At 37.6% G+C, this 25060-nt stretch overlaps 1 protein-coding gene and 1 non-coding gene across 7 annotated transcripts in view; one reads left to right on the forward strand and one right to left on the reverse strand.

The window, feature by feature from the left end:
- Positions 1–25060, reverse strand: part of RBPJ (recombination signal binding protein for immunoglobulin kappa J region) — a 227418-nt gene that overhangs the window by 58993 nt on the left and 143365 nt on the right. For 2 of the 6 annotated variants that reach the window (XM_070452070.1, XM_020897620.2), the window contains exon 2: positions 9777–9959. The exons of the other annotated variants lie outside the window; for them this stretch is intronic. In XM_070452070.1, coding sequence (XP_070308171.1) covers positions 9777–9793 — 17 coding nt within the window. In that variant the 5' untranslated portion in view covers positions 9794–9959. The remainder of the gene's footprint in view (positions 1–9776; positions 9960–25060) is intronic. 6 annotated transcript variants of the gene reach the window in all.
- LOC139030290 (U6 spliceosomal RNA) lies at positions 16626–16732 on the forward strand. The gene has a single exon (XR_011482594.1). It is a non-coding gene; the product is annotated as a U6 spliceosomal RNA (small nuclear RNA).

The following is a 25060-nucleotide window of genomic DNA, read 5'->3' on the forward strand; positions in this document are numbered from 1 at the left end:
TTGAAGTACGTGGTACCTAATAACTAGTTATCTAATAATTACGTTTCCATGTGCCTCCTGGCCATCTGTATGTCTTCTTTGAAGAAATGTCTATCGCACATTTGTTGACTGGGTTGTTTGATGATGAACAACTATTTTGAATTAACCAGTGATTATAAACAAAATGATCTGAATGTCCAACAAGTTATTTTCTACAGTGGAGGAAAAAATTATAAATTGTCTACCAAGTGAGCTGATCCTAACTTCACAAATTTTATAATTAGGAGAAAAAGCAATTAACTATTTTACCAAGTCCAAAAAGCTAAAATGATGATTAATTTCCTCACTCTAATGAAACTGTTTACTTTTCCCATAAAGAATGCCCTGCTAAGATACCGTGCCATAGGTAATTGCTGTTTCTTGCTCTTCAATAGCAGTGTAGTTTAATGAGGCAAACTGACACTTCAAAAAAAAGTGATAATCCACATTGTTGACAGATTCTATTAAGAACCAGTATCAAGATCTAAATGGGGCTATCAACAATACAGCTGGAAAGAACTCCTTAGAAGTTTATGTTCTTTCATGTAGTTTTGTTGAATCTAAAACTAACTGTTAGGAAAACTTCATATACCAGGTGTAAATTTTCAGCAATTTCACCCAGGCAATTTTTTACTACAATAACAATAATCAAGTGCTAATATAAGATCCATTATGTATAAGCCAGTAATAATGATGCTGTTAACAAATTAACTTCCTGGGCTTTTAAAATGTTAATAACTCTTGGGTATGAAGGATAGTTTAAGATTGAAGTTAAGTACTTAATTCTAAGTATAAGTTTGAATTCTGGAACAAATATCAAAGTGAAAAGGGGATCATTCTAATTGTTGACTTTTTTCCTGATTATCCAAAAATGCCTTGGTTTGGTTCCAGTATTCCTAAAGAAATTAATCCTACTTGTCTGGCTATTATACTCAACAACTTTCTTCTAAAAGAGGAATACTACTTTGCCTTGGGTCAGCCTTCTTCACTTTTGGACAATTTACTAGCACCTACATTTTATGCTATTTTTATAATATCCTTATTTCTCACTTGGTTTACCAGATTCCCAGACTCAAAACACAGTCACATATTATTCTAAACAGTAAGAATATAGAGCTAATATTCTTGTTCGTTCTGACTGCATGTAAACGGGAGAGAGGGGGCTCAGGGGTAGAAAGAAAGAAGAGAGACCACTGTAATATAAAAGAGCAGTAAAAAAAGAGATAGGCTAGAAAAAGATTGCTCGAGGAAGTGACAGAGTCACCAAGTTGAAGAAACATAAAAGAGAGCCATGAAGTGTCTGATGGCCATAAAAGGGCAATTGTCCACCTCCTAACAAACCAAATCCGGTCAACACCAAATATGGAAATGTTTTCATTCAAATACAGAGCTTTTCTTCTGTGGGATATGAACATAGATCACATTCTTTCCCTACCCCACCCCCCAAAAAAACCCTCACACTTGGATATCTACTACTGTGAGAAAAATATGTTGAATTGTTGTATAAACGATTTTCAAGTTTTTCTACCCCAAAGTTCAAGACTTTCTAACAACAATAAAAACACCACAATCCTTTCACAGTTATTCTGGAGCTGCAGTCTCCACATCTGTAAAATAGGAAAGTTAAATGACAACCTGGAAAGCCATGTGAAGACTGAGCTAATACCTGTAAAACACTTTAAGGGGGCATTTTCTAAGTACAATACCTGCTAAGTGTTAGCTATTATGCACTCAGCTTTTCTCGGCCTTTAGACTTATAAACCTCAATTCACAAAAGGTAACTGATGACAGAACTGTTCAAATTAAGATCATTTCAAAATAAGAAGCACTTCTGCATATATCCACTCATGCTATTATAAATTAAGAGGTTGGTAAATAAGAGAATGGCCTATTCTTCTGTTGCAGGACAGACACATTATCTTAAAACCTAGTGTTCTCAAAAAGTTCATTCATTTCACAAGTATTTACTGAGTACCTGCTATGACTAGTCACTGTCCTGGGGCTGAGGATATAGGAATCAATAAAATAATAATTTTGTGTAATGTGGAGGATTGGGAAGGAGTAGGATTAGAAACTGGCTCCCGGCAGAGGACGCAGGAGCTTTTATTTCAAAAGTGAATGCTTTCAATGGATTCTGCCTGTTCCAAATTTTATATATTTCTGTTAACTTGCCTCTCCCCTATCCTTGCCCTAAGACTAGAGTTTCTCAAGAGTATTTTTTCCACAGGAATTTCAACAATAAAGGAATTTTAATAAGTTCAGTTTCATGCACAATTAATCTAGTTGCTATCCCCAGCACTTCAACATACAGTTTTGATCACTTTCATTCACTCATTGCTATGATAAAACACAAAAGCACTCAATCAAAGTAAATGCTTTGAAAATGTTTTGTTCTATCTCCCCACCCTAGGAATCCCCAGAATTCCTTATAACAAATAACTAAGGGGCAGAGGGGGGAAAGAGGCAGTCGTCATTCCTGACCACTAGCACATTTTCAGTTATGATCTTTCAAGATTTCATGTTGACTCAGTAACTGTTAAAGCAACACCTGGAGACTTGTGGAGGTCAACTAAGGCTGCCATGATTTTATTTGCAGTTCCTCTTCATCAGCTATCAGAGCCTCACAGAGCTCATTCACTCAGGTGTAGGAAACTGGTTACATGGTTGATATGGTCTCCATTATGAAAGCTGTACTCCTCATTGAAGTGACAAGTCTGGCATTTCCAAGAAAATGCACGCACATTTTCCTGCTCATCACTCACCTACATACACTAACAGTTCAATGGTGTAACATCAACTGATTCCATTGTATTTTTCAAAAGAAAGAGATTCCCTGATTTTTATGACAGTTTCAAAGCATATACCCATTTTCAATTAGGTTCATAATTGAGATGGGTTCTAATACTCTTAACAGATATCCCAGATCCCACAGAAATGCAAAATAGTATTTTTAAAGTAATAAATTATAAATTAGTTTCACAAAGTTCCTAATTCTAAAAATACTATCATTTACTTAAAAGATTTTGTTTTTTAAACTTTGTTACCTTCAGGATCTAAAACAACTTTTAAAATACTTTCAAAGCACCTTAATCTTCATTCTTAGGGGGTATTTTTGACTGATCTGTTTTTAGTAACCAAGAGTATATTGGAGCCATATCTAATAATTGACATAGTAATTTTATGATATGTTTTCTTCTGATCCTAGATGTGTGGTTGGGGTGCTGCCTCTGGTCAGTGATCTCAGTTATAGGACAACTATAACTAGAAGGTAGTTGAGTTTCTTTCTAAACTACAGTTTAGGAGGAAAAGCTTTGAAAGAAAAAGATAAGTTGCTCACATGTGTTATGATAACCAAAGTAAAAGGGACACAGTTATAAAGAAAGAAATGACACAAGGGTACCCCCTTGCATGAAACCTTGCACTCAACAGGATAAGCAGCATGAGGCCAAAAGTGATGATGATGGAAGTAAATATGACTAACATAATGATGAAAAGCCAAGTAATGCCACTGATAAAAGTAGGAAGTCTGAGAAAAGATAAGGTTGGGTGGGGGACTGGGGGTGCGGTGGAGTGCTTGAGGAAACAATAGAAAGGATTCAGCTGTACATGGAAAGAAAGGATAGAACTGTACATGAAACAACAGGTTCCAAATTGGGAAAGGAGTACGTCAAGGCAGTATATTGTCACCCTGCTTATTTAGCTTAAATGCAGAGTACATCATATGAAATGCCAGGCTGGATGAAGCACAAATCAGAATCAAGATTGCCAGGAGAAATATCAATAACCTCAGATATGCAGATGACACCATTCTTATGGCAGAAAGTAAGAAGAAGTAAAGAGCCTCTTGATGAAAGTGAAAGAGGAGAGTGAAAAATTGGCTTAAAACTCAACATTCAGAAAACTAAGATCATGGCATCTGGTCCCATCACTTCATGGCAAATAGATGGGGGAAACAACGGAAATAGTGAGAGACTTTTCTTGGGCTCCAAAATCACTGCAGATGGTAACTGCAGCCATGAAATTAAGACACCTGTTCCTTGGAAGAAAAGCTATGACCAACCTAGACAACATGTTAAAAAGCAGAAACATTACTTTGCCAACAAAGGTCCATCTATTCAAAGCTATGGTTTTTCCAGTAGTCATGCATGGATATGAGAGTTGGACCTTAAAGAAAGCTGAGTGCTGAAGAATTGATGCTTTTGAACTGTGGTGTTGGAGAAGTCTCTTGAGAGTCCTTTGGACTGCAAGGAGATCCAGCCAGTCCATCCTAAAGGAGATCAGTCCTGAATATTCATTGGAAGGACTGATGTTGAAGCTGAAACTCTAATACTCTGGCCACCTGATGCAAAGAACTGACTCATCTGAAAAGATCCTGATACTGCGAAAGATTGAAGGTGGGAGGAGAAGGTGATGACAGAGAATGAAATTGTTGGATGGCTTCACCGACTCGATGGACATGAATTGAGTAAATTCCAGGAGTTGGTCATGGACAGGGAAGCCTGGCGTGCTGCAGTCCATGGGGTTGCAAAGAGTCAGAAACTACTGAGCAAATGAACTGAACTCTCCCTTTCTCTTAATCCATAGGCTCTTGTTCTCTGCTGGTATTACTAGCAACAGCAGGTCTACAAACTGATGCAAAGACAAGCCACCATTCTGAAGGCACTTAACCCACTGCGTGGAGGGTGTGGAGGGGAGAGGGAGAAAATACTTAACCTACTTTCTATAATTTCAAAATGTAATTTCTAAGTTGACCAACCTAGACAGCATATTAAAAAGCAGAGACATTATTTTACCAACAAAGTTCTGTATAGTCAAAGCTATGGTTTTTCCAGTAGTCATGTATGGATGTGAGAGGTGGACCACAAAAAAAGCTGAGCATCGAAGAACTGATGCTTTTGAACTGTGGTGTTGGAGAATACTCTTGAGAGTCCTTTGGACAGCCAGGAGATCCAACTAGTCCATCCTAAAGGAGATCAGTCCTGATTATTCATTGGAAGGACTAGATACTGAAGCTGAAGCTCCAATACTTCGGCCACCTAATGCAAAGAACTGACTCATTGGAAACGACCCTGATGCTTGAAAAGACTGAAGGCAGGAGGAGAAGGGCACAACAGAAGATGAGATGGTTGAATGGCATCACCGACTTGATGGACATGAGTTTGAGCAAGCTGCAGGAGTTGGTGATGGACAGGGAAGTCTGGCATGCTACAGTCCCTGGGGTCACAAAAAGTCGGACATGACTGAGCAACTGAACTGGAGTATATTTCACCCAATTCAGAGCAGCTACTATGTATGGTTTTGACTCAATTTCTAAGAACTTGCAGAGAAAAATGAATTGGGCTTATTATCTTTTGGCCTATTATTTTGGCAAAGATTTTATCTGTTTTTCAACTCCCAAGTGCAGAAAACTAATGTACAAATTCCATTGTTACAAAACAATATACCAGAAGTCTTCATTCTCTTATTGTTTTCTAGGGAGGAGGAAACTGTATTTCAAACACAATCTTAAAACATGCATATGCTGACACTATCCTACTCTGAGGCTTTATTTTTTAAAAAATACTCACTAGGAACTCTGTGATCATCTTTAGTAAGTCTATAAAGCAAATATGTGCTGTTATGAGGATACTGAAATAGCAGAAGCACTAATCCAAGAAAAATAAAAATTTAAAAATTATCAAACCCTCACAAAAACAGAAGCTCTAACATTTAACCACCTTAAATATCTGTGATATACCTAATTTATGATAAAAAAATTTTCAATGTTAAACTTTTATATTTAACTTCTGAAGCAAAGAAGGCATATGAAAAGGTTCTAAGATCTAAGGAATAGGAGAATGAAGGGGGTAGATTTTAGTATGTATCATCAGTTTTTTTGTACTTTTTTAATTGCATGGGTCATTTTCATCAATTCAAAGAAAGAGCAAACTCCTCCACAACTAAGAAATACTATAAATTTCTTATCTATGAGCCTTTTCGAGAAGGAAATGGCAACCCACTCCAGTATTCTTACCTGGAAAAAATCCCATGGACAGAAAAAGCCTCGCAGTCTACAGTCCACAGGCTCGCAGAGTCAGACACGACTGAGAGACTTCACTATCACTGACACCATGAGCCTTTAAATATTTACCAGGGCAAGCAAGCAAGAAAACACATGCACACACACACAAATAATACTATAAAAAACAAAAATGAAGTTTCATAGTTAGATAACTGTTCCCTACTGTCACAGAGATAAAACTACTGAGCTAATAATACTGTTTTAAATGTCTGAGGTCTTCTGTGGCTGAGATCAGTTTGACAATACAGATTTATAAGACGGAGTTTCATACTGTGTTCCAGTTGATCATTACTAGAACTTAGGTCTGCAATACAGTACACATACGCACCCTTGAAACAAGTTTTTACACAATTATATCATGTGATACATTCATGACATTTCCTTTTCTGTTCTTTTCTGCTTCATTTAATTTGTCAGGGGGGGTGGTAAGAAGAACAGCCACTTATTAAATTGATTGCAAAATGGGCTGCCATTGGCAGTTTGAAAACTATTGATCTAAGAGTTGATTGATTAACACCAGAATACATGCCAAGGGACAGTATACCAGATTACTTGATAAAACAGGCTTAGTTAATGCCACTCAAAAGCTGTGGCTACTATGTTTCCCTTTTCTTCCTACTCCTCAGATAGTCTCCTATACTAAACTTCACTTGCATATCACTAGGAGCCACAGACTGGAATCTATCCTGGTCACTTTTCCTCAGCAAGGCAAAACAATATAAAACTAATACCACTGCTGAGGGACATCTATTACTATGGGAAGTATACACTTAGTGGAACTAAAATGATCCAGTCAACATACACATAAATGTGCATATCTTGTTTATTTCACAGAGTGAAGTAAGCCAGAAAGATAAAGACCAATACAGTATACTAACACATATATATGGAATTTAAAAAGGTGGTAACGATAACCGTATATGCAAAACAGAAAAAGAGACACAGATGTACAGAACAGACTTTTAGACTCTGTGGGAGAAGGCGAGGGTGGGATGTTCTGAGAGAACAGCATTGAAACAAGTATACTGTCAAGGGTGAAACAGATCACCAGCCCAGGTTGGATGCATGAGACAAGTGCTCAGGGCTGGTGCACTGGGAAGACCCAGAGTGATGGGATGGGGAGGGAGGCGGGAGCGGGGATCGGGATGGGGAACACATGTAAATCCATGGCTGATTCATGTCAATGTATGGCAAAAATCACTACAATATTGTAAAGGTAATTAGCCTCCAACTAATAAAAATACATGGAAAAAAAAAAGTGAAACAAGTTTGTTTCAACATACTCCTTTTTATATTCACTGCACTGATTTTCTTTTCTATTACATGTCTTAATGCTGATCATAACCCACTAAATTGAGTTCTTGGCGCACTAATGAATAGGTAGAAACCTGTAATCTGAAAATCACAGCTTCAGAGAACACACACATCAACCTAGCAGGATAAGAGAACCACAGGTAAGTTACCAGTCTCGAATGGCCACCTTCTTTCCCCGATGAGAAAAAACTCAAAAAACCGAAAACATTAGTCAAAGAGTGATTGCGTATTTAACTCCAGGAGGACCATACAAGAAGGTATACGGTTCAGGAAAAGAAAAAATGTGATAGAATTACACCCCCACAAAAAGGAGCTCCTGATACAGCATTTAATAATCATCACCACTGTTACTCTAACACTGGCTTCTCGCATGCTCACTCCTGCACTAAATGCATATATAGTTTATCTATATAAGTGGTGTGTGTTAAGGTATGTATATGTGTGTATATACACAAAATGCAATATATAAATTATATAAGTATATACTTATGGTATTGTATTTTTAATACATAAATTTATATTTTTTTCCAAGTCATTCTTACAACCTGTCAAAACAACAAAGTAGTGCCAGAGCTGAAACCCAGGTTGGCGGGCTGCAGAATCTAAGCTCTTAACCACTAAGGTATAAGCTCTTCCAAAAGAAAAGGAGTACCCAGCTCTGGCTGTGCATTAAGAATCCTCTGTGGCGTTAAAAAGAAACAGACGGATGCCCAAGAGCATCTAAAAGGAGATACGAGAGGAGACTTTTTTAAGCTGAAGTGGCAAATATTACAGAGAAATATATTTTGTAGACAACGTATCAATACCATCTCCAACCCATTATGTCAGAAAAGATCTTTTTCGGAGAGTAGATATTGCCATATTGGACATAAAACACCTGTTGAATTAATCGACAGTTGGCTTCACCCTGAAATTTGATTCACTATCATTATAGGCTAGAATTTAATATAAAGTCGTTTTGTCTTAGATTTAACAACTAAATTCCACTGATAATTTAACTGCTGATGCATCAAAAGGTTCTCAATATAAGGTAGCCTAAATGATAAAAATTATAGGCTGTACCACTGTATTTCTATTACACTTTTATATCCATGATTTAAACCTCTATTTTCCCAACATATTTTCCTTCATTACCTAAAAGATAAAGAATTTTGAACCCAACGTAACATAAATAAATTCAGCATTCTCCCTGGGTTGATTCACTTCCACCATCTTTAAGAAAACATTTACTAACAAGCACATAGTACACAATTAGAAGGTTTCCAAGGTTTCAAATAATTAAGAAATAGTTTTGACTACATCACTCAAATAAAATGTTATGAAGATAAAAATCTTAAAGATTTTTGATGGTTAAGAAGGTAATATGAAGCCTAAAATTACCACTATTAGCAACCATAAGTAACAGTGGGATTACATACCTCAAGCACATGAAAGATTAACTGTATTCTTATGGTGGTGAAGAGAGAACAATCACACTATTAATGAAGAATCACTCACTTTCCTCTCAGTAAAAATTTTTTGTAAAAGACAAAAACAGCACAAACTACAAATGGTCCACATAAAAATTATTTTGTTTGGTCAAATTAATACCCTAACTGAAGAACTGCATCCAATTATTTCCTATTCAGGCTACCATGAAATGACAGCACTGCAGAGGAACTAGCCTATGATGTAAATCATAAAGATAATTACAGACTAACATGTGAATAATCCCCAAACTATTTCACGATAACCCTATATGCAAAACAGAAAAAGAGACTCAGATGTATAGAACAGACTTGTGGACTCTGGGAGAAGGCGAGGGTGGGATGTTTCAAGAGAACAGCATCGAAACATGTATATTATCTAGGGTGAAACAGATCACCAGCCCAGGTTGGGTGCATGAGACAAGTGCTCGGGCCTGGTGCACTGGGAAGACCCAGAGGGATCGGGTGGAGAGGGAGGTGGGAGGGGGGACCGGGATGGGAATACATGTAAATCCATGGCTAATTCATTTCAATGTATGACAAAAACTACTGTAATGATGTAAAGTAATTAGCCTGAAAAAAAAAAAAAGTTCAAAAAAAAAGCTTCAAATCACAAAATCACACAAAAAAAAAAAAAAAGAAATTATAGCCCATTACTATTAAATTTTAGCAAAAAATTACTACTCCAGTGTCTCCTATAACCGTATCTCAAAAAGGGGGGGGAGAGGGAACTCATTCAACAAGCTTGGGATATACAGTTATTTTTATAAACAAACAATACTTTTGTCATAATCCATAACCACATCTGCAATCTAAGTATTAAAATATTTTAAAATACATATTAATTAAATATAGAATCATTAGTGTTTGTTCTACCCATGACCTTGAGGGATCACTGGAAGATTTCTAAAGCATACCTTTTAATCCACGCCATGGTACTTCAAGAACATGTTAAGGTAAGCCACAGGCTGGAACACTTCGATGCACCTCAAAACACCTCAGCCAGTATATCTGTATCATTCTCCTTTCCTTTTGAGATCAAAATGTTTCCGAAGAACTATAATGCTTCCATTTGAATGACAGTTTCATAATTTCAATGACTTAAAAACAAACAAACAAAAAAAGGACTTAAGTGTTGGTATGTTAAGCCACTAGTGCACTGTGTTAACTGCTGCCACAATTAAGAAAAGCAAGCCAGCTGCTGCTACTGCTATGTAGCACTGTCATTTTTAACGTGACCCTCATGTGAGCGAGGGACAGTACTTGCTTAAGTGGTCACAGTGACAGCCCTTGCTTTTCTGCACGCATGGGCACTTCCGCTTCAGTCATGCTTGACTTTCTGCGACCCTATGGACTGCAGCCCGCCAGGCTCCTGTCCATGGGACTCTCCAGGCAAGAATACTGGAGTGGGTTGCCATGCCCTTTCCAGGGGATCTTCCTGACTCTGGGATCGAACCCACGTCTCTGCTACATTGGCAGGTAGGTTCTTTACCACTAGCTTGCTTTACTGGGATTTACCCAAAGCCCGCAAATCTCTTTACCCCAACTGATTCTTCAGTTTTCTTCTCAAAGAATTAAAATAACCTAAAAGACAGGCCTGGAACACTTGGTAGATGCCAGGTTCTCCTCTGACCAACTATGCTTTTTAGAAGAAGAGCTGGAAATTACCACACACCTGCATAAAATGGAATTCGTTAATAGAAACAACAGGAATGCCCTCAAATGACACTCCTTCCTGATGCTAATATTACTGAATCATTTTAATTCCACGGAAGTCATTAAAGTGTAAAAAGTTTCTGTTTCTAAAGTTTACTTCTATGAAGAGCATACAGATAAATGAATAGATCAAAAGCTACTGTCAGGTTTTAGTGCTTCTGTGATTGCCTTGGCAGGTTACCTGATTCCTCCCTTCCTCTTCACCCCACTCCACCTTTCTTACACATGAAGACATTAAAAATATTTCATTATTTAAATGATACAGTAAGAAGTCTATGTATCATATTTTAAAACTAAAAATTCACTGAACTTTTGCTTCAAGCTTGGCACTCTATAGTTATAAGAAGAATGAACACTCAAAATACACAAAAGAAGTAAAAGAAGCAACACACACATCTATGTCATAAAGCAATTAACATTGCTTTAGGATGACTGATCAGGAAACTTTTAATAAAAGCAAGCCATAAAAAGAGCTTCCAAGGGAAGGAGGTAGCTGGGAGAGGTTCGCTATACTCTGGGTTTGTGGAACAGCTTGGGGACAGGTTAACAGACACACAAGGAATGTAAGATGACAAAAGTTTCCCAGCTAGAGCTAAAAAGCACATGCTAAGGAAAAACAGAAATTATTTCCTGCTTAAAAGGGTAGATTCAACAGATGAATATCAGAAATATTCCTGAGATTTAGGTTTATTGCAGGTTGTAGGGAATACAGATTACAAAATACAGGTAACTCTTTGGAATGCTAGTAATAGTGGCATAACTGAATGCAGAAAAGAATTCTACCAGGGCAGGTGGGAAAATAATAATGAACAACAGAAACAAGGGACCTGGTCCACTGAATCACTGCAGCCACAATCATCTTTTAAACTGATCACTTCCCTCCTCTAGCTTAAAACCTTTCAAAGCCTCTATATATATTACAACCTCCTGGAAGGAAATCCACATTGTTTCCTACACTCTGTCCCTCCAAATAAACATATCCTATATGTAACTATCAGGTTAATGTTCCTGAAGTACGGTTCCTCTCTTACACAGGAATAATATGAACCATTGAGAACTAAGGCAGGCTTTAAATACATTAGATAATAAAGAATAAAAGCCCAATGTTTACTCATTATCTCATTATCCCATTTTATAGGGGAGAAAACTGACACTGTGTGGTCAAGTGATTGACCCAAGAAAACACACAATAAGAGAAAAGAACTAGGACTTAAATCTAGATCCTCTAGCTGGAATTTCAACACTTTTTCTACACAATACTGTTGTAAACATTATTGGAGAAAAGGCGAGGTACTGGGGCTAACGCTGTTGATAATATGCCAGGAACTAAGCTAGGGACATGTGTGTGTGCATGTGCTAACTCACTCTATTGACATCTCACTCTGTGCCACTCTACGTACTGTCACCTGCCAGGCTTCTGTGTCCTGGGATTCTCCAGATAAGAATACTGGAGTGGGTTTGCCGCGCCCTCCTCCAGGGGATCTTCCCAACCCAGGGATCAAACCCACATCTCTTATATCTCCTGCATTGGGAGGCAGGCTCTTTACCCGTATCAACACCTAAGAAGCCTCATGCTAGGAAGCTAATGGTCTTTTATTTCATCCTGATCTAAGACTGACTAGTTGCCTTCTCTTACAGGTGAGAAGACTGAGGCTCCTCGAGATTTGAGCACTAATTTATTCAACATAATGCATCAGAGACTGAAAGTGGTTGGTCGAACATTCCCTCTCACGTGCACAACTCTAAAACCCACACTCATGTTGCTACACTAATCTATCTCCCAGAAGCAATCAGAAGAAATCAAGTCCAACACTGAAGCTTTATTCTTCAACCTGGCTAATATAACAATAATCTAATTTTATAAATTCATCTTCATCGAAATGTAGGCAGTGCATATATATAGATTTATCTATAATTTAGTAAGAGACTATGCACATTCGCTAAGGTCACTAAGAAGGATTAGAATCGAGTTCATTTGATTCCTACAAGTGAGATCCAGGTTGTTAATGAACTTATCACACAAAAGATCTTTTAAAGCTGACTTGTAAATCGTAGCAGTCATCAAAATAAACTTTGGTTGACAAAACAAAACTAAGCATGAAACTTACTTCCCTTATGCAGCTGTGCTGCCATGCTTCCCCTCGGACTGCCACCAGTCAGCCTCATGGACAGTAAACCAGGTTCTAGCTGAGGATAGTCGGTCAAATATCAGTTAAACAGAAAACAGGACCTACTTACAGCACAGAGAACCTCTATTCAATACTCTGTAATAACCTAAATGGCAAAAGAATCTGAAATACAGATATACGTATATGTATATGGGGCTTCCCCGTTGGCCACGCAGGAGACCCAGGTTCCATCCCTGGGCTGGTAAGATCCCCTGGAGAAGGAAATGGCAACCCCCTCCAGTATTCTTGCCTGGAAAATCTCATGAACAGAGGGACCCCGCAAGCTACGGTCCATAGGGTCCCAGAGTCGAACACAAGCGAGCACACATGCACTGCATATGTATAATCAAACATTCTGCTGTACATCCGAAACTAGCACAGCAGTGTAAATCAACTGTACTCCAACATAAAATAAAAACTAAAAATACTACAAAGACTTTATCTGTCACATACTGTTTTACAGCATCCCAAATTTTATTACTCTCAAACCATTAGAAATCTCAACAGAAAACTTTTAAAAGATCATCAAACGGCATTACAGAAATTTGTCAGCTTTTAAAATATGCCCAGGTAGACTTACTCTAGGAGAAACTTGAGTTTGGAGACTTCCCTGGGTGATCCCGTGGTTAAGAATCCACCTTGCAATGCAGGGACATGGGCTCAATCCCTGGTCGGAGAACTAAGATTCCACATGCCAAGCAACAACTAAGCCCATGAGCCACAACTGAGAGCCAACACAGTCAAATAAATAAATTGAATTAAAATTTGAAGATTAAAAAAAAAGAAACTTGAGTTTTGTTGAGGGAAGAACACAATATTAAGAGGTACTAAAGAAAAAAGGTGCTGGGTTTGGTTTAATTGAACATATGCAACAGCTCCTCTCTGATCCAGTTTCTGGTCTCCTCCAGACAACATTTGCTCTAGCCACACTGGATATTTGCACACTTTGCAGAACATACCATGGTGTTTCCGATCTCTGGACCTTTGCCCCACCCTTCCATACCCACAAACTGCAGGAGTAGTGGGCAAAATAGAATTTAACGTCACATGGTATTTAAAAGGAAAAGAATAAAGGGGAGGTGAGATAGGTGAGACTACAAGTTAAAAAACTTTTTAATGTTTTCAGTGCCTACAATAGATGACATACTACATGCTGAGCTAAGTTAGTGTTTTTACATAAATTCTCACAGGCTATTATATATAAGAAATTTTTAAGAAGAAAAGTTCTAAATTCTGAGTTGATAATGCAATGTGTTTTTAATTAGATACCATAATTTAGGAAATGTGTTCTACAGAACTTTAATTTTAAATGAGTTGTCAACCAAGTACTTAGAAACAGCCCTGTTAAATAATGACAGCAAAGTAACCTCTGCTATTATCTAAAGTATGAAAATCATGTATTCTAGGTATTTAAGTTCTAAGCTCCTTTTTGCCAGTGCTAATAAAGGTTTCAATTCTAAAGCTAAATCTGGTTTGAGCAACTTTCAAAGAATCTTTCCAAGAATGATAAACTATCCAATTCCCATCTTGATAGTAAAACTGTAACTCCTTTTCCAATTAAACACTGGAGGCCAGGGGACTTCAAGCACCTATAGCTAATAGGTTAAACTCAAGATCAATGAGACCCACTAACTAAAAGACATTTGAGATCTAGCAATTCTGGAAGATGCAATATTCAGCTAATTTTACTTTTCAGGAGTTCCCATATGGGGAAGCTCTTTTCTCAAAACGTATATCCTAATTTTCAGCAACATCATTAACTATCTAAGTAGCTGCTGCTGCTGCTCTTAAAGTGACAAACACCCAGGGGTCAACTAGAACATGGTTGAATTTTTTGCTAGAAATCTAGATGGCACAGTATTTATATTATATTTATATAATATAAACACACACATGCATACATACACACACACAACTATCCTTTTTCAAATAGATCAGTGTTAGCAAGTTGTTACCTGTTTAAGCTAGGAGGGTGGGGAAAGTGAACAGGGAGATGGAAGAACAGTACATGTTCAAGTGCTGAGTAAGGGACATTAGGAAGGAAAACTAGTGATACAGTAAATCAGCTCATAAAAACTACTAGACGTTTACTCAAAACAAGCAAATACAGCCATCAACAGAAGCTTCTTTCTCTTCCATGATATGAAAGGAAACTAAGAAAGAAAAGTCTGAACCAAATTTACCTCTACTTTCTTTAAAGTATATACTGAACAAAAATGGTTATGAGTGAATTGAGTTTCTCCACATCATTTTGTTTCTCCTTCAACTTACTTGCTTAGGTCTCTTTTTGTTTAAAATAAAATGTAAATTTTGGTGGCTTGAAAAACTGTGGGGTCATGAGTAAAAAAGATTACGCTGATCAAGTTCTGGACTTGGGAGTGAAGAGACATAGGTAAGAAACTCACTGGAAGGGTAATTTCTGACCAATCACAACTTCTCTGTAGATAAAAACAGAATAAAACTGCAATAATAATGCTTAAATACTGCTTAAATGTGAAAGTACCTAGATCACTGCCCATTAGAGTAAAGCATAAACATTACTGACTTTGAAGGCACAATCTGATAATCCGTTACCACTAATGTCACAGTTCTAAAGTCAAAACAAAACATTTTCCTATAAATTTTTTATTTACTGTCCAAGAAATACTTATGTTTTAAATTTTTCACACTTTTACATTTATTTCAATTATGTGAATGATGATCCAATCTGTGGCTATAAATCAGGCCCTCAAGCATTTTCCTTTCCCTTGATAAATTCATTAATTCAACAAATATTTTAACATCTACAATGTGCCATCCCTTTTTAAAGTACTGAGAATATCTTTGTGTATAAATCAAGACCAAAATCCTTGGCAGCAGTTTACAATGTACTGACAATCAGAACGTTAGATAGTGGTAAACACTACGGAGAGAAACAGAAGGAAAGGATAAGGTAGACAGGGGGTGAGGAGTACAATTTTAAATAAGCCCTCAATGAGGTAATATTTGAGCAAAGACCTGAAGAAGGTGATGAAAGAAGATTATTTCCTGTGAAGGAAATAAATAACAGGTCCCAGGGCCCCAAAGCAGGAGTGTTTTGGTGAGGAGCAGACTTCGAGAGAAGATCATTAGGAGACAGAGGTTATGGGGTTTGTGTGAGTACAGGTGGGGTGCACATGGTGCAGGGAACTTCAGGGAGGTCCTGAGCTTTTTACGCCAAGTTTTGAGTCAAACAAGATCAAGATCTGGAGAAAGGAAGGTCAGCATGAATTTGGTTGCGGAGCAGAGAAAGAGAAAAGGCATAAGGGAAGAAGCAGAAGAAACTAGTTAAGAGGTTATGGTGACTATGTAGGTTAAAGATGACAAAGCCTCACACAGGGCAGAAGCTGTCTGAAGTATGAGAACCTCCGGACCTATTTTAAAAACAAAACTACCACATCTGATGAGACTCTGGATCATGGAGACAAAGCAAAAGAGGACTAGGACAATGGTGACTCCAAGGTTTCTAGCCTAAGTGACCCAAAGGATGGAGCGAATTCATGAAATGAAGAAAACCTAAAGAGAAGATCAGGGGGGTTTTCATTTCTTAATTTTCTATCTTTATGAGATTGTGGCTGTTTACCAAACTTTCAGTGATGTAAGTTATCATTATGCTGCATATCATAAACTTATATAAGCTATATGTCAATTATATCTCAATAAAACTGGGAGACAAAATACATTAGGAAAAAAGAAGGGGGATTCGGTAGCTCGGTTTAGATATAATAAATTGGACATGCTCAGATAGTCTAACAGTTTACTACAGTTTATCAGAACTTTCTGCAGAGTAGGGTGATATGATGAGTCAGGTTAGTCTATTTAGTTCTTGGTTGCAGTTCAAATTTCTTAAAAATGAGGTAAACGGTGCTCACATTGGCAGCACACATACTAAAACTGGAATGATACAGAGAAGATTAGCATGGCCCCTGCACAAGGATGACAGGAAAATTCATGAAGCACTCCATATTTAAAAAAAAGGGGGGGGGGGGGATGTATTATTTATTAAACAAATGTTCTAATATTATCAGTATTTTATTTATGCATCTTCTTGCCATCTATATCTGTCAATGTTAAATAAACGATCATGTGGTAAACATATTTAAGAAAATCTCTACGTACAGAGACTAACTTAAAGAGAGCCACTCCAAGCATTGCAGAGGTTAAAATAATAAAAGCAATCTCAGCGAAGAACAGGAGCCTATTATCTGATGCTGACCAGTCACCAAAATGCTTCTCAGTCTCAATCCCATAGATTAGAAGGAAATTTAAAAGACAACATATATGAAGTGCTTTTCACTTGACACTAAGCATCTCATTTAAATTACCAACTACCTTCCAGTAGCTCATGAGGCTGAAAGAAGTTATTAAAGCTAAAGAATGGTCCTATAACTTCAGCCATCCTAGAAAGAACTAGTTTAAAAGTCTCTAAGGACTTCTTTTCATCTATTGCTTTAATTTTCCATCACCATGCTTCATCTACATTTTGTATTCTCTTCATGTTTTTCCATTTTGTAATGCCAAATGTTATAAAAGTTTGATGTGCAGCAATCTGTTTGGGTATATGTTTTAATAGGAAAGGAACATGAAAGAAAATCATGTATTAAAGAGTTCTAAAACGTGACACATGTTTCTGAGATGGAATTGTGTTGAAATGTGTTAATAGAAGTCACATTCTCAGGCTGTAGGCCTAGAATTACAACTCCACTAAACAGAAAAGAACTACAGAGAATCTGGGAAGTGAGTACGTGCTTTCTAGGGAGAAACGTATGAGAAGAGAAAGGAACCTCTGTGATATCCTTGATGCTCTTAATAGTTCTGTGATATTCTCTCCTCACTCTCATTTTAACGTCAATCAGAAAATTACTGCCACAAAGTATCAAGATTTTAGACACTTTCACAAGTAACAGGTTGTAACTCCTCCCTATTTTAGGTTACATTTGTCAACTAAGTTATTTCATCAGATGCAGGGGCTGTTTTATTTCACCTATCTAATAGTTTAAATTCTTCAAACAGTTCTTAAGTCAAATCATGTAATACTAAAACATATATTACAACACCATCTCTGTTTTGGGCACTTCAGAGCGCACATAATTTTGTACATTTTACTAACTGTCACAATTATCCAATGATTATATTTAAAACCTCAAGTGATCTATGTCCAGTCTAACATTATATTATATCTGTGACCACTGTGGTGTCTACCACTAGTAGGACCAGCATTTTAGGTCATTTTTCCAACAGCCATAATATAGCTGAGTTGTACAAAGTAAAATCGTAAACATCCCTGTGGCGGCAAACACTATTTTCAAACAGTGGGTCTCTACAGGAGTGTAGTGCTTTGCATAGCTTTATCAAATTCAATTTTACCGTATCCACTTTTTAATAACAAACAAAAAGCCCAAGATTCCTCCCACCAAAAACCAACAAACAAAAAACTCAAACAAATGCAACCCAAATGTCTACCAGGAGATGGATGGATTTTTAAAATGTGGTAGTACTGCATACAACTAAACACTATTCTACCTTAAAGAGGCAGGAAATTCTGACACATGCTACAACATGGATGAACCTTGAAGACCTCATGTTAAGTGAAATAAGCCAGTCACAAAAGGAGAATACTGTATGACTCCACACACATGAGGTACCTAGCAGTCAAATTTCATAGAGACAGAAAGCAGAATGGTAGGGCTCAGGGTAAGGGGGAACAGGAGTTAATTAATGGGTTCAGAGTTTCAGTTTAGGAAGATGGAAAAAGTTCTGACAGGTGCATAACGATATGAATGCACCTAATACCACTGAACTGTACAGCTAAAAATGGTTTAAAAAATGCCTTATTTACATACATTTTGCTACAATTAAAAAAACTGAAGACACCTCGTGGAAATACATCAACAGTGGATAGTAAATTATCTTCCTTATATTTTAATAAAGTTTCCCTTTATTGCAAATCTATTTCTCATTCTATTTTTGTAAATGGTGCCAAGAAAATTCCTTTTTTTTTCTTTTTTTTTGCTACACCACATGGCTTGCAGAATCTTAGTTCCCCAACCAGGGATGGAACTCAGGCCCACAAAAGTGAAACTGCCAAATCCTAACCACTGGACCACCAGGGAATTCCCAAGAAAAGTAATTCTAAATGTACGCTACAAACTCAAGAATCGGTTAACTATTTAAAGTAAACATTATACCATACAAATACAGTAATATGAGCCCACATGCCCTGAAGAAAACCCAAACTACATTCATATACTTTTATGTTCATTTAGATATATGGAAAATTGGAAGAATATCTCTCAAAATTTTAAAACTGGTTACCTCTGGGGAAGAAGTAGAACTAGAAGCTTCTAAATTATCATAATAATGATACAAGAATATATTCTCATATTAATTGTGTAACATTCCAAATGGGTTACAAACAGGCATGAAGAGATACACAGATCATCTCTCATTCCTCATCTACCTGACCTAGTTCCTCCTCTATTTACCCAAAGATACAAAAATTTAACTGAACGGCAGTGGCTAGGCAGAACAGAAGTACATGCAGGCCAACTTGGCACAGACCTCTGGAGGCCCAGGCTCCCTGACGACACTCACAGCTGCCAACAACACACTTCTCGGGCCGTCGAGCAGAGCTGACTAGACAGCCACATTTTCACTCGGCCACTACTCAGTCTTATCCTTCCGTTGACTGTTTCCTTCCATGTAAAGGAATCCTTACAAACATTGGGCACCTGCAGTTTTTAAATTAATCTGTCTCCTACAAGAACCACGTGTCCTGACAGGGTGGGTCAGAGAACAGACAGTATCCCAGGTGTTCCTGAACAAAACATCCTGCCTCCAGATTCCCAGATCTCATCTTTCTCTAGCATAATTTAAAAGTTTAAGGGATTTCCCTGGCAGTCCAGTGTTTAGGACTTGGCACTTTCACTGTTTGAGGGCTTAGGTTCAAGTCGTGGTCAAGGAACTAAGGTTCCAAACTAAGATCCCAAGCCAAATGGCATGGTGAGGGAAAGGAAAAAAAAGAAAAAAAGCTTTAAAAGTAATAAGAGTAAGAAATACTTCACAAAGCCCTTGATGAAATCCTCAGTCCTAAGTAATCATTCCTTATTTTTCTGTACTTTCAAAATGTCTCTATTATAGGAATCACCGTGGTCTACTTTATATGAGTTATGAGCATAGCTGGATTCCCCACTAAGGCACAAAAAGAGTAAACTCTCTTGACCCATCTTTTATAACCTTAAGTTATTCAAAGATATTACCTGTAACAGGTTCTCAAGAAATGACTCCTGAATAGAACCTGTTGAACATGGTTCTGTGCATGATACTAGGTACTAGCTCACAGACATGATGTTCAATTTCAGAACAGCATTGTCAATAAGCAATTTCAAATCAAATAACAAGGATCAACGAGAAAAGTTTTATAAAGTTCGATTTCAAATATTTGGTTAACTGAAAGCTTTGAGTTGAAAGAGATTATAATTTCAAAAATGACTACCAAGTCACCGGCAAACGTAGTACAGAACTTTTAGTGGCATTTAAACAGAAAAGAAGTTCATCACCTTTGCAACTAAAGGGAAAAAAAGCTGTTTGTATCCCCTTTACATCACATAAGCCTAAATACTATTACAGCTTCTGCATGTTCTCATTATTTTACCAGTTTTCTATGTAAAATTTTGTCAAAAAAGTGAAAATACAAATCTCATTTATCATCTATTTTGTATCTATTTTCCTCGTGACCCACATTTGACAGTAAGAACAAATTCTTGCCTTCTTGTAAGTATCTAGTATTAAATAAAATTGATAATGATCTAAAAATTATTTGAGAAATGTTAAACTTGCTGAAAATGCTACTTGATATGCTATGCTTTGCTCCAAATAGTATTACAGATAATAAATGACAACTTCCAATAAGAGCTAATATTTATATCAGTAAATATGGAGTATAAAAAAGATTGTCAGGTATTATCTCCTTTATTTACAACCAAACTTCCATGAGAAGGTATAATAAATTAGTTCCACTTTACAGAAACAGAAATCGAGGCTTAAAGAAGTCAAGTAACTTGCAAAAAAATGACGGTTAAGAGGTACAGCCAGAGTTCAAAGCTAGATCTTCCTGACTCCAAAACTAATACAGTTGATCCTTGAACAACACGGTTTGAACTGTGCAGGTCCAGTTATACAGGTATTTTTTTCCCCCAATGAACATGCACTATAGTACCACGTGATCCATGGCTGGATGAATCTGAGGATGAGCAACTATGGGTACAGAGAGCCAAACCACAAAGTTTCATGGGGATTCTCCACTGCACAGGGGTCTGGTGCCAGTAACCCCCAAGTTGTTCAAGGATCAACTGAATTCACCTGCCACTCATCCTACACATTTAACAAATTATATCAAAGTAAGTCTGTTCTGCTACAATGTATTGCTATAATGTATGTATCTGCTACAATGTATTTCTTTATAATTGCCTAAGAAGTAATTCACAGCAAACAGTGTGGAATGATGTTGGTGTAAAAGGAAGTCATAATGCTTCATATGCTGTTTTTCCTAGCATATTAAATGTTTTAATTAAACATTATTAAATGTTTTAAGCAAACTGAGGAAAGCTTTTTCACAAACAAACATAAAAGCCTCATAACAGATAGACAAATATTTTAAGGAAAAAGCCCTGAAAATCTACAAAAGTACTTTTCTTTCTTGTAAGTAGTTGGTTTAGTGACTTCAGGAATTGTTCTTCTTTCAGCTTGGGTTAACCAATCTGCCAAAGCTGCCTGTGCAAATGAAGCAAAAAAGACAAAAAACAAAAAAACACCTCCCTGTAATAAGACAACAGATTAATGAAGAATGCTACACATAAAATTAGATTTTTCATTTTAATGAAGACAGCCTCTTAGAAGCAATGCCCTTCCAGGACCTACAACTAGAAGAGGCTGAGCCTAATGTTTGAGATTCCAAAGACTGACAGTAAAAAAAAAAGGTACAAATATGCTAGTCTTTTTATTATTAGGATTGCTATTGTTTTTAGTTAGTATCCAAGATCAGTTTCAGGGAATTTCACTAGTCTGTCTCAACTCTTTTTTTGCCCATGAGCTTATTACTTTCACCACACAAATCTGCAAATCTCAAGTTTTGTCAAGCTACATAATCATCCCTCAGTATTTGCAGGTGATTGGTTCCAGGACCCCCTCAGATACCAAAATCTGCAGACGCCCAAGTCCCATATATAAAATAACATAGTATTTGCATAAAGCCTAAGCATATCCTCATCTTTAGGTTACTTATAATACCTAATACAATGTGAAAAGAAAGTGAAAGTGTTAGTTGCTCTGTCATGTCTGACTCTTTGCAACTCCATGCACTGTAGCCCACCAGACTCCTCCATGCATGGGATTTTAAAGACAAGAATACTGGAGTGGGTTGCTATTTCCTTCTACAGGGGATCTTCCCAACCCAAGGATCAAATCCAGGTCTCCTACATTGCAGGCAGACTCTTCACCATCTCAGCTTCCAGGGAAGCCCCCTTTTTTTCCATGAAATACAATGCAAATGTCCATAAATATTATATAAATAGCTATGCCAGCAAGTGGAAAATTCAAATTTTGCATTTTAGGAACTTTTGGAATTTTTCCCCACAAAATATTCTGATTGACCTCTCAGATGTAGAATCTGCGGGTACAAAGTGAAAGTGTTAGTCAGTCGTGTCCTACTGTTTACAACCCCAGGGGCTGTAGCCCGTCAGGCACCTCTGTCCATGGAATTCTCCAGGCAAGAATACTGGAGTGGGCTGCCATTTCCTTCTCTCTCCTTTCTGTTCCCGACCAGGGATTTAACCTGGGTCTCCTGCAACGCAGGCAGCTTCTTTACTGTCTGAGCCACCAGGGGAGTCTGGCAGCAACTCCAGCGTGCATTAGACAAAACACTCCTTATGAACCTTCAGTACATGGACTGACTAAAATGCCAAGGATAGTTTTTAGTGAGGTAAACTCCAATGCTACAGAGAAAATAATGTGTGTTAAAACTGCTCCATCAGGAGTAAAACGCAGCAGGAGCGATTAATGCTACTTTGATGATTTGTTATTGATCTTTAAATAGAGATCAATGTAGACACGAGAAACACACACACCCCAAAACAGCTCTTAATGTACTTCATTTCTTAACAACTAGAGAAGATGATCCTATGGAGAATGATTCTACTGAATAATCTAAGGCTATTCAGCTTACCATGTATCCAAAGCTATAAATACAGCATCAAAACAGAAAGCTCACATAGAGAAACACAGTTTGCATAGAAAACAGGCCATATAAAACATATATTTTCATACACAGTTGCCCAGAATTAAGTGTTTATAACAAAGCATTCTCAGAAAAAATTACTCAAGTGATACCTGGAGACCTAAGTTAAGTGACTGAATGTAGGTTTAGGTTTAGGTTCTGATTAACTAATTCCCACACTAACAAACAATTCCCTGATCAGTAGAAAGGCACCCTACAATTCAACTCAATTCTGACACTACCTACCCAGATTTGCATAAAACCTATGCATATCCTCATCTCTAGATTACTTGTAATACCTAATATAATGTGAAAAGAAAGTGAAAGTGTTAGTTGCTCAGTCATGTCTGACTCTTTGCAACTCTATGCACTGTAGCCCACCAGACTCCTCCATGCATGGGATTTTAAAGACAAGAATACTGGATAGAATTCTGGTTTCAGAGGTTCCAATGACCTCCACCTTAGGTTTCAGAAGCCAGCCTCAAGTCCATGTTATTACCTGTGTTTCTGACCAATCAGCTATACAAATCAGAGGTTCCCATGACCACCCCTTCAATTCAGTTCAGTTCAGTTCAGTCACTCAGTCGTGTCCAACTCTTTGCAACCCCATGGACTCCACTATGCCAGGCTTCCCTGTCCATCACCAACTACCAGAGCTTACTCAAACTCATGTCCATTGAGTCGGTAATGCCATCCAACCATTTCATCCTATGTCATCCCCTTCTTCTCCCGCCTTCAATCTCCCAGGATCAGGGTCTTTTCCAATGAGTCAGTTCTTCACATCAGGTGGCCAAAGTATTGGGAATTTCAGCTTCAGCATCAGTCCTTCTAATGAAAATTCAGGACTGATTTCCTTTAGGATGGACTGGCTGGATCTCCTTGCAGTGTAAGGGACTCTCAAAAGAGTCTTCTCCAACACCACAGTTCAAAAGCATTAATTCTTCAGCACTCAGCTTTAAGGTCCAACTCTCACATCCATACTTGACTACTGGAAAAACCATAGCTTTGCCTAGATGGACCTTTGTTGGCAAAGTAATGTCTCCGCTTTTTAATATGCTGTTTAGGTTGGTCATACTTTTTCTTCCAAGGAGTAAGCACCTTTTAATTTCATGGCTGCAGTCACCATCTGCAGTAATTCTGGAGCCCCCAAAAATAATTCTGTCACTGTTTCCACTGTTTCCCCATGTACTGGACATGAAGTTATGGGACCAGACGTCATGATCTTATTTTTCTCAATCTTGAGTTTTAAGCCAACTTTTTCACTCTCCTCTTTCACTTTCCTCAAGAGACTCTTTAGTTCTTCACTTTCTGCCATAAGTGTGGTGTCATTTGCATATCTGAGGTTATTGATATTTCTCCCGGCAATCTTGATTCCAGCTTGTGCTTCATCCAGTCCAGCATTCTCATGATGTACTCTGCATATAAGTTAAATAAGCAGGGTGACAATATACAGCCTTGATGTACTCCTTTCCTGATTTGGAACCAGTCTGTTGTTCCATGTCCAGTTCTAACTGTTGCTTCTTGACCTGCATAGAGATTTCTCAAGAGGCAGGTCAGATGGTCTGGTATTCCCATCTCTTTAAGAATTTCCCACAGTTTGTGGTGATCCACACAGTTGAAGGCTTTGGCGTAGTCAATAAAGCAAAAGTAGATGTTTTTCTGGAACTCTCTTGCTTTTTTGATGATCCAGCGGATGTTGGAAATTTGATCTCTGGTTCCTCACCTTTTCTAAATCCAGCTTGAACATCTGGAAGTTCCCAGTTCACATACTGTTGAAGCCTGGCTTGGAGAATATTGAGCATTACTTTGCTAGCGTGTAAGATAAGTGCAGTTGTGCCGTAGTTTGAGCATTCTTTGGCATTGCCTTTCTTTGGGATTGGAATGAAAATTGACCTTTTCCAGTCCTGAGTTTTCCAAATTTGCTGGCATACTGAGTGCAGCACTTTCACAGCATCATCTTTTAGGATTTGAAATAGCTCAAATGGAATTCCATCACCTCCACTAGCTTTGGTCATAGTGATGCTTC

This window comes from Odocoileus virginianus, chromosome 21 (assembly GCF_023699985.2).
Source record: "Odocoileus virginianus isolate 20LAN1187 ecotype Illinois chromosome 21, Ovbor_1.2, whole genome shotgun sequence".
Taxonomy (NCBI): domain Eukaryota; kingdom Metazoa; phylum Chordata; class Mammalia; order Artiodactyla; family Cervidae; genus Odocoileus; species Odocoileus virginianus.